This window comes from Grus americana, chromosome 3 (genome assembly GCF_028858705.1).
Source record: "Grus americana isolate bGruAme1 chromosome 3, bGruAme1.mat, whole genome shotgun sequence".
In the NCBI taxonomy this organism is placed as follows: Eukaryota; Metazoa; Chordata; class Aves; order Gruiformes; family Gruidae; genus Grus; species Grus americana.
Genome location: NC_072854.1, coordinates 106,105,511 through 106,115,870, shown reverse-complemented (window position 1 = coordinate 106,115,870; position 10,360 = coordinate 106,105,511). Strand labels below are relative to the sequence as shown.

General features: G+C 42.8%; 1 protein-coding gene across 6 annotated transcripts in view; it reads left to right on the top strand.

The window, feature by feature from the left end:
* The first annotated feature begins 288 nt into the window (after nucleotides 1-288).
* WDR26 (WD repeat domain 26) overlaps nucleotides 289-10,360 on the top strand; it is a 33,219-nt gene continuing 23,147 nt past the window's right edge. For 3 of the 6 annotated variants that reach the window (XR_008576295.1, XM_054819644.1, XM_054819642.1), the window contains exons 1-4: nucleotides 606-1,116; nucleotides 2,705-2,804; nucleotides 2,937-2,993; nucleotides 9,649-9,785. Coding sequence is in view for 5 of the 6 variants with exons in the window: in XM_054819644.1 (XP_054675619.1) it covers nucleotides 758-1,116; nucleotides 2,705-2,804; nucleotides 2,937-2,993; nucleotides 9,649-9,785 (653 nt within the window). In the remaining variant the exon portion in view is untranslated. Of the gene's footprint in view, nucleotides 1,117-2,394; nucleotides 2,461-2,704; nucleotides 2,805-2,936; nucleotides 2,994-9,648; nucleotides 9,786-10,360 lie in introns of those variants that run through there. The other 3 variants (XM_054819647.1, XM_054819645.1, XM_054819646.1) reach the window with 2 other exon arrangements.

Below are 10,360 nucleotides of genomic sequence, written 5' to 3'. Positions count from 1 at the left end.
GGACCCCCGGGATCCCCCGGGGCAGGACGCCTGCGGCCCCCATAGGCATCGGCAGACCCCGGCCCCGGAGGCCGGGTGGGCGCGGTGCGGGGCGACCGGCAGGAGACCGGCAGCAGCCCGGCAGGCCCCGGCAGCGACCCCAGAGCCTGCCCCACCGCCGCCCCCCGGCACCTATAGGGCCCATACCCCACCCCCAGCCCCAGGCGGCGGAAGTGTGTGTAGGGGGCAGTATAGGAATTTCCTGTGACGTCCCGGCCCGGACTCCATTAGGCTGCAGCTGGGCTGAGAAGAGACAAACCCAGCGGGCAGCGAGCGGAGCGGGCCGGGCGCCTGGGGCTTCCGGGCGGGGGCTCAGGGCAGCGGCGGCCGCCATCGCCAGAGGGAGCCCCGAGCGGGCGGCGGCGCTGCCTCCGGGACCCCCGGGGGGCACAGGGCCCCGCTCCGCCTCCCCTCACCCCCGCCGCCCCCCGCCTTCCCCTCCTCGCCCCCCCGGCTTCCCACCACGGCCGCTCTCGGCGAGGAAACTCTGGCCTCCGCTTCCTCCTCCTCCGACTCGGACACCGGCGGAGCCTCCCCGCCCCCGCGGAAGAAAGCCCGGGCCTCCCCGGCGGCGGCGGTGGAGGGAGCAGGAGAGCCCGGGGCTTCCGCGGGCAGAGCAGGCCTCACCTCGTCCCAGTCCCCCTCGCTCCCCGCCGGGCTCGCCCCCGCCGCCGCCCCGCTCAGAGGCAGCAGCAGCAGCGGCGGCGTCTGCAGCGCCATGCAGGCCAACGGGGCAGGAGGGGGCCAGCAGCAGCAGCAGCCGCCGCAGGGGCCGGCGGGCCCGGAGCTAGGCTGCCTGGGCGCCCAGAACGGCGAGGCCTCGGCGGGCACGGCCGCCGGCGATCAGCTGGCCCACGCCAACGGGCTGCTGCCCTCGACCAACAGTGGCGGCGGCAGCCCCGGCGGCCTCAGTGTCAACAACGGGGTGCCCGCCGCCGGGGGCCCCGGCCCGGCCGCCGCGGAGCTGGGGGGCGGCGGCGGCGGCGGCAGCGCCCTGAAGAAGAAGAAGCGGCTCTCGCAGTCCGACGAGGACGTGATCCGGCTGATCGGGCAGCACCTCCACGGCCTGGGCCTCAAGTAAGTGGACGCGGCCGCGGGGAGGCCGCGGTGGGCGAGGGGGAACGCAGGCGGGGGTGGGGTGCGCCTTCCCTCCCCGCGCCGGCTGGGGCGCCCTGACCGTAGGGCCTCCGTGGGGCCGGGGGAGGTCCAGCACACAGCCCCCGTCGTCCTCCTCTCCGTCCGCGGGGAGGGGGCGGCAGGGTCCGGCGCGGGGTCGCAGGAGGCCGATGGCCCCCGCGGAGGATGGGCAGCTCGAAGCGGGGGGCCGGGGCGGGGGGAGAGGAAAGGATCTCCGGAGGAGGGGTTGGTGGCAAAAACCACCCTGTCGCAGCCTTGTAGTCCCCAAGGAGGAGAGAGCAGTGCCTGGGTGCGAGGCAGAGCAGTGGGGCAGGCCCGCTCGCAAAAAAATGGAGCCGGAGATGTGTTTTCCAAGCCTGTACCGGTCAGCTCGGTGTCTGCGAAGGGACAGGCCGGGAGCTTCCTCTGCCAGAGATGGCAATATGGAAGTCGGGTTGCACACCGATAAGGGTAGATCAATACAAATGTGTTAGTGGGGGAGAAGTTATCTGGTAAACATAATGGAGCCCGCAGCTGGGCGGGGTGGGGAGGGGGGCGGTTTTTTTGCAGATGAGCTCCAAGATTTGGTTTGTCAGCTGGGAGGAAGCGAGCACAAACTAAACTGGCACTTAAATAGGCTGTTTGGTTTCACTCGGAAAGCCTTCGGCCCTGTAAATCGTGAAGGCCTCTGCAGATTTGTGCTGGACACATGTTTTTTATAATAATCTTATCTGTAGACTAGAAATGAGTATGTTGGCTCTTTTTTGAAATTGGAATAGGGAAAATAATTTCCCAGTTTAGTAAGGGAAGTCTAAGGATTTAATCACAACACTCACTTTGTGAGTAAAGCTAAAGCCAACATGTCATAATTTTGGAAGGAGGCTAGAGAAGTCCTGTAAAGTCTTTACGTAGGTACCACAAAAGAAGTTTTCAAAACACTGTGGAGTGGGTCAATTATAAAGAACTTAGAACATAAAATAAATTGCCTCTGACACAAGAGGCAAGTTTACAGCCGCCGACAACTCGTGACTGTTCATAGATGACACCACAGTAAATAAGCTATTTTTAGTGTAAAAGGGGGAGGGCTACAGGTTCATGAGTTTGTTTATTTTATTTTAAGGAGCCAGTCTTTTAATCTACCATGAAGAAGAAAAAGTTAGGCCTGTTGCAGATGTAGTGGCTCTCTGTGCTCTTTTATGGGGGAGGGGGGAGGGGAGCAGGGGATAGCCAGTAGCTAACAGCTTTCTAGTCTGTGTCTTCCTTCATGTTTATCTTCTGTGCAGGGATGGCTGTTTGTGGTGGCTGGTAAGTCACATACTTTATGGTACTTCAGCGAAGCTTTCAAGCTCATTGACAACTTGCTTTAGATATAGGTAGCTGTTTACATGTCTCAGGCTACTGAGGTAGTCTTTTTGGACAAGCATCTGAATCTGGTCATAGTATTCTTTATTAAAGTTACTTTTAAATATGGTTAACTATTATCATAGCAGGCGGTATATTTGTGAGGGTAAAACTGGTCGGGTTTTTTTACACTGTATCTCTCCTGCAGCCAGACTGTTGATCTTCTCATGCAAGAGTCAGGATGTCGTTTAGAACATCCTTCTGCTACCAAATTCCGCAATCATGTCATGGAAGGAGAATGGGATAAGGTAACGTAGGGCTTATAGGACTGTATTAACCACTGTTTAAATTTATAGTATCTGTGAGACAATTAAAAATCCATTGTCCTTACATACTTTTTTGTTTGTTTTTGTTTTTTTTCCTTATGCCAATTTCTGCAGGCTGAGAACGACCTGAATGAACTTAAGGCCTTAGTGCATTCTCCGCATGCAATTGTGGTAAGAGGCACACTTGAACTCTTTTGGAGCTGTGTAGTTGGACTAATTGTAGTGGGGTAATCTTTCACTCTGGAGTTGGATGTCCATAGTTCTTGTTTTCTTTTTTGTTTACTTTAAGCAGCTTGCATGCTATCTCAAACGTCATACTAATCTGAACTTTTTAATTCTTTTTTAGAATGTGAGATAGGAAGCCCAAAAGTATTGAGGCTAATATTTGGGGTACTGAATGTTTAAACTTTGTTAAACATACTTAACTGATAAAATATAAATCCTGTAACAGTCCTAAAATAGGTCAGTTTCTGTAGAAACTGCTTATGTTGAATACTAATTTCAAACTTGAAATACTTCTCACAATCTCTGTGTTTATGGGAGCTAGGCTTTCCCGAGGGAAGAGAAGTTTAGAAATAAAATGCAGTAATACTAATGTGGAGTTGACATTGTAATAGCACATTACAAGAATATAGAAGCTGCTATAGACCATGAACAATACTGTTGCTTTTCCAGATGGCTTCTAAAGACCAAATGCATTTGTATTGCTGTTTGGGATTTTATTTAGAGCTTTCTCTCTTTGGCTGGCTTTTTTTAAAAGATGAACCTAGAAATAAAAGGTTGGTAGATCCTGTGACTTGACAATTACAATATGTGGTATTATGATTTCAGTTATTTTGAGGAAAGTGTTTCTTGGTTAGACTTTTCTTCCTCTATCTCATGATGAAAATCATTACTTGGGTCTTCAAACGGCTTGTTCTGTTGTGTTTAAACGTTTATTTTAACGAAATGAAGTTAGAACCACTAAGGTCACTTAGGAATAAAACAGTAGCAAGGCTTTCTGAAGTATCTGTGACTGTAAACAATGAACAATCAGCTGATGGCTGCTTAGCTCCACTTCTAGCTGATTCATTTGTTGTCAAGACAATTTCCTGTCTGGTGGGGGAGGGAGAGAAAGAGAGAACAGGAAGTGAAGTAGGAAAAGCAGATGTTTAACAAAACATCGGAGGGTACTTGAGAGAAGTTTACATTCTGTTCTATTAATTTGGTCAAAGCTTAGCACCTCTTAATTAGACTAGTAGTTCACTTTCTCTTTTCTCAAAGACTTGATACACATAAGATTTACTGTTCAAATAGTTTAGAATATTGCAGCTTTCAATAATTTGTGGAGACTATGAAACCACTGTATGTGAATATGAATGGTCATTTGAAGCAGATTTTTCTCATGTTTCTAACTTCTGAAGTTAAGTTTCTCTGGTTTTAAAGCATTTTACATGTCTGGGAGTCAAGAGGTTTAACTGTGTATCAGCATTGCACTTTTTAGAGATCTTAATTTGAGGGGAAAAAGGGGACATTTTCCTTCTGTTATCTTCGAGGTCTCTGAAAGCATGGTTGTCTTTAATGTTGATGTCTAACTGCTCAAATAAAACTTGGTGCAATAAAAATACTTGGTTTAGACTGAATTTCACCTGAACCAAATATTAACTATTTTCTTCTTAAAGTTTTTCTCCCTTATATAGACTTCATATAATTTAAAACAGATAACAGTATGAAATGTCTTAAGTATGTGTTAGTAAGACAATACTGATTTGCAAGGATAAGTTGAGCTCGTGCGTGCTCCATCGCATGCACACTGTCTCCACCTTGCTCCCTGCCTGGCTTTTTTGTACATGGTTGAGATTATGGGTGGATATTAGTATAGTCAGCATCTGGAAAACTAGTGAAAGATCATTGCAGGTAAGGAGGGATGCTTTGTGCTTTGTAGGTAATCCTTACTGCAACAAAGAGCTAATGAAGATGATAAATGTCTTGATTAGCAAAGTCCAAACAAGATGCTGCTGCAGGTAACTCTTTAAAAACAGAAAATTAGATTTTGGGTTTCCTGACTCCTGACTTGTGACTCATACTGTATGACTAGATGTTTAAAAAATGTGTGCATACAAGAAGAATAGGTGCCTAAAAGTTTAGATGACACAGACTATTTAACAAAGTAGGGTGGGTGGCTGTTTAGTGGTTTGTTTTTTTGGTTTGTGGTTTGGTTGTGGGTGGTTTTTTGTTTTGCTTTTTCCTTATAGTTGTATGACCTGGGCAAAATAACCAGGATATATAGCTGCTTTTGAAATGTCTGGTCAGTGAAGGGGATATATATGTATTTTGAAAATTCTACTGCTGTTTTAATTTCTTTATTTCTGCAAAGTGCTGTAAGTTCTGCAGGTGAAAACACTAGACATGAAATGGCTGATCTCAATTTGTAAACCTTTGCTGTGTGTTGATATGTTGGGTTGCCTGCTATTTCTATTTGTGTCAACACAACTGAGTGCTATATAGTGTGTGATTAGTCATGTTTACTTTTCCAGCATATAAGATACAGCTGTCTTGAGACAAACTGTAGGAAAACTTTATACTTGATTCAAGCATGTTTTTTTCCCTTGAGTAACACTTAGAAAAATATCAGCTTCAAGCCAGCCCGAGGTTTTGCTTACTTTAGGGCTACTCAGGCATGTTATGGCATCTATCTTGGGCAACCAATTGAACCTAGGAAGAAATCTGGAGATTATTCCTCTATAGTCATCCAGAATATACTTTCTAATTGTTCTCTTTACTTTTTATGTTCATTTACTTAAATGGGGCTTCACACCAGTTCTGGAGGTATACAGCCTGCAGCAGGCAACACAACAGAAAAAAAATTATTTACATCTTGTTGTTTGGGCAAAGTGCTCCACCTACCTGTATGGTGTGCCTCTTGCTACCAGCATTAAGGGCAGGAAATTCCCTATTGGAATGAATTACTCTTTTTAAGTGACGGGATTTGGTATGGTTGAAGCCTTGTTAAATTCTACAGGCCAGAATATTTTCTGCCCCTTACTTACCTTACGTTTAAGTTTTTTGGATGGTTTTTAAGTGCTTTTATCAGTATTTTACAAGACTGTCAAAGTAATAAAGACTACAGAGTAATGAAAATTGCGGTCTTAGTTCTGCAGGCTGTAAGTAGATAGCTACTGCATTGAGTTTGTCTTGAAACATCAGCCAATAACTTCAGCATGTCTTTTTAGTTACCATCTTCATTTCAAAGAAGGGTTGTTTCAGCAGTGTTTATTTTGAACTCTTAGTACAGGAATAAGAATGTTGTGGAGCCTGTTAAGATATTCAGGTCAAAAATAACACCAAAATCTAATCCTAAAACTAGGTTATTATGTGTGTTAGTCTTTAAACATCTGAAGATCTGCTAATGTAACCAGTGATCAGAATAGCCTAGTTTCTTGACTGTGGTAGGATGCTTGTTCTATTACTTCCAGTTATTTTACTGAGGTTTTTGCCTTTGGTTACTTAGTGCTGGTGAATCATGGTGCATACAAAACTTCCTAGAACTTAAGATTCTGCAAGGGGCTTTCCTATTAACAATTAGGACAATGGAGGAGTAAAGTACTAAACACTTATGTTAGTAATGGAAGGCTGTGGTTTGAAGAAAGCAAAATGCTAATAGTACATACATGAAAACAAACAAAATCCCCCCTGTAAATCTGTTGACTCTTAGTTTTGTCCCAGGGTGATCAGGGGTTCAACTTATGCTTAAATAATAGCTTTTAGAAACAACAAAGTAATGCACTTTATCCTCATCCTCTCTATAGAGTTGAAAGACAGGATGAGGTAGTGATAACTGAACAAAACCAGCCAGACTGCAGTGCTGAAACTGTTGTGTTGGGCTCTTCCATGGGTCTTACAGGGTGAAGAATCTTAGCTATAAGCTAAGCAATGGTGCTGTCTGGATTTAAATTCTTCAACAGTAAAGAGTGTAATGATGTTGAATTTCCATTGCGAACAGAGATAACAACAGATCCCAGGCACTTGTATTACACTGTACATGGTATAATTTGGATTATGATAACTTTTATTTTCCTTCTTTGGAAGGCAGCTAAAGAATATGGAGAATGAGTAAGCTGTTCTTGTGGGTGCATTGCATCAGATTAGTTTTATGCTCGTTCTATTCTGCTTAAATAGTGAGATTTGTGCTTTTACTTTACAGTTGCCAATATTATAAACAGTTCTCTTTCCTTCTAGAAGAGGTTATTTGGGCTCCAGAAGAGATGATGTACTTAAAAATGGTCTTGTCCATCATGAGAAGGTGGTATTGGAAGTAATTAGCAGTACTATTAGTAGGACATATAAGTAGCTGAGAGAAAATAAAGACAAAATTCAGTTCAGTGAAATCTGCTTGTCAGCAAAGTCAATAGTTGTACAAAAATAAGTGGTAGGAGGCTGGAAGTGTCCTGATACATAAAGCAATGACTTGAAATATGATGTCACTGGAGTGCGACCTTTGCCTTAAGGAGGATTCATGCCATTGTTTGAGTATGCTGTAGGGCAAGTTTTGGAGCAGTTGTTTTTATAACTTAGAAAATCAATTTAATTTCCCTATCAACACTTTAGTCTCTGCCTTTTGCTATAGATAAATTACATTGTCAAACTGATTATGTTTTATTCTAATTCTCTATTATGTTAACAGTAGATTCCTGCATGAAGTGTACAGTACTGTGTTGTTCTGGAGGCTTTTATATTCCTAATATGCCAGAGTCACACATGGCACTGATGAGTCTGATTTTTGAAGTTATGCTTTCTAACCCAAAACTGAAGTTAGACCTCTTTGGATAACTTGGCAACAACATTCTGCATGGTAGTGTTCCTGCAATGTTTCCATGGAATTGTTGGGACTGGTGTTATAGAAACTGTTCTTAGGGTTTTCTGCTCTTCTTCCTTTTTCCCTTAAAGAAATGAAATTAACATGCCAAGTCCTAAAAGTAGGGAGGGAGAAAGATTAATTAGATACAGATATGGTAACCACATTTAAAGGAAAGGTGGTATAAATTTAATAAATATTATATGCAGTGAATGGATAAAGAAGAGTTGGAGGGATTATAGTTTTTATTACAAACTGGAAATATCAGACTATTTTGTTATCTGATGGTGATCATTAATATGAGGTGACCAAGAGGAATGAAATATGGTATGTGACTCCCACCTGAGCACCTCCATGCATCCTTGTAAGCACGTGCATAGCTGGGAGCAGAAGCTCTTATCCCTCCTGCTGCTAGTGTGTAAGCAAACAGTGTGAGGTCTGCTGGCCTACTGCATGGAACCACCACTGAGGCTGTAAATCATTGGGATATCTTTCTTTTGGCTGTCTGTGTGTCAGAACACCAAAAAATGTTTTCTCAACTGGAAAAACAGTAGAGTGGTGCTCTAACAATTGCAAATCCAAATAATCTAAAGAACTGGATAGGGAACGTAGTATGGGTTTGCCTGTCACATACCGGACAGAGTACTACAGACATATTTGAACATTAATCACCTTTACTATGTAATGTTTTATGTTTCACAAAGCTGTGTGATAAGTTAATAGCACTCTGTGGAAACTTCATTCTTTTAAGAACTGAACATCTCTGGAAGCTAAAACTAACTGCTTTGTTTTAACTTTGGATTTTACGTATAATAAGCCTTTAACTTGCATGTAAGCTTTAGTAGGATGGGAGCATCTTAAACTTCCTGATTATCCCTCTACATAAGGAGGCTGGCAGTGTGTTTGAAACTAAGTAAACATTGACCAAATATGAGCATGAAAATAGTGAGGTGCCCAAGTTCTGACAAAGCAAACGAAAGCAGTGATTCAACTGGTGGTGTATTCATTAGAAAAGCAAATGTAATTTTCTACACTTAATCCTCATTCTGCTTCTCACTGATATGTTTAAGAATGTACATTTTCCTCTTCAACCTGGTGAGTCGTGTGGTTCAGAAATGTCTTTTTCTCCCTGATAACTGTTAGCAGTGAAGACAATATGCAAACACAGAATAGTTGGTTTCGTCCAGAAACAACTAAACTGTGTTTCTAATAAATTGGCATTAGAAATTTTTAGGACTTCAGGTTTTTGAATATAGTAAATAAATGCCTGAATTTTCTTTTTTTATCCACAGATGTTCGTTATTAGACTAGCAGGCTTGATTTTTTTTTAAAAGAAAACAACAAAAACTGTACAAGATGAAAGGAATACTATGAAATAGTAGTGACTGCTTCTGAGAACTGATTCCTAAATATAAGAAACTCTTTTTTTCTGTAATCCTGAAAAATGATACAACACCCAAGGAAAACAACTTAATGTGGAACTACAAAACAAAATCTCAGGCAGTGTCAATTTGTTATTGCTATATGTTATGCAGCTATGCAAACAATCCATGTCAGCTTCTATAGAAGCAGTATGAGAACTTGTTGAGTTGGCCTGTTATGTTCTGTCATGCAGTCTTAAATATGTGATTAGCTGCTTTTGGGTGCTATTCTTGCTAGGATTCCCAATCTTGCATTCTATCTAATTTGGGATTTGAAGAATGGTGACTGAATAAGGAATGAATATGAAAATGAGACAAGTTGAAGGGGAGATCTGAGAAATGAGGTAGGAAGACACTTGGAGCCCCATAAGGCAGGAAGGAAATTCATGGATAACTTAATTGCTGCAATTTTCTTGAAAACCCAGCAAAAAGAAATTGAGTAATGAAACATTACATAGCTGTATTTCTGAAGGGCATAGTAGAATGGTTTCTACTGTTCTGTTTAGGCTCAAACGTTTTCTGAAACTTCAGTCAACCTTTTTCCCCTGACTGCTGCTTTCTGTCATGTCAGAGGATGAAGTTTTTGCTGCTACAGCAGAAGTACCTGGAATACCTGGAGGATGGCAAGGTCCTGGAGGCACTTCAAGTTCTACGCTGTGAACTGACGCCTCTGAAATATAATACAGAACGCATTCATGTCCTCAGTGGGTAAGTGTTTGGACTTTGAAAGCTATTTTGGTGGAATTTTCTAAGGAATTCCATAGCTTTTGATAGCTGACATTGTAAAAACTCAAACTGTATTAAAGCTATTATCCGGTTGATTAATAAGCTATAGTGAGATATGCTAAAATGGTGAGTTAAGACGACTATTCAGTAGACATATTCTGTTTTGATGCTTGAAAATACTCTGATTATGATTTCTATAGTACTAAAACCCAAATTAATACATACACATGTATGATCATCTGATCTTGAGAATTATTAGCCTGTTATCTTATAACTGAATAAGTAGGTGAATATAGTCTGGTTTGTTCTTAAATGAATATAAGACACTTCTACCTTCCCTAAAATCTGCTTGTGTTTTGTTTTTTTTCTATTGCCACTTTGTAGATATTTGTTCTGAAGATGTGTGTTTGTGTGGAGTAGTTCCCTGCCTTTTTTCCTATCAGTCTCAAGCTTAAGTCACCTATTTCCAGTTCATTAAGAATGTTATAATATGTATCATGTTTAAAAGTGAAAAGAACAATTCCAGAAAGACTTGGTCTGTTGGTGTATGTGCGCTT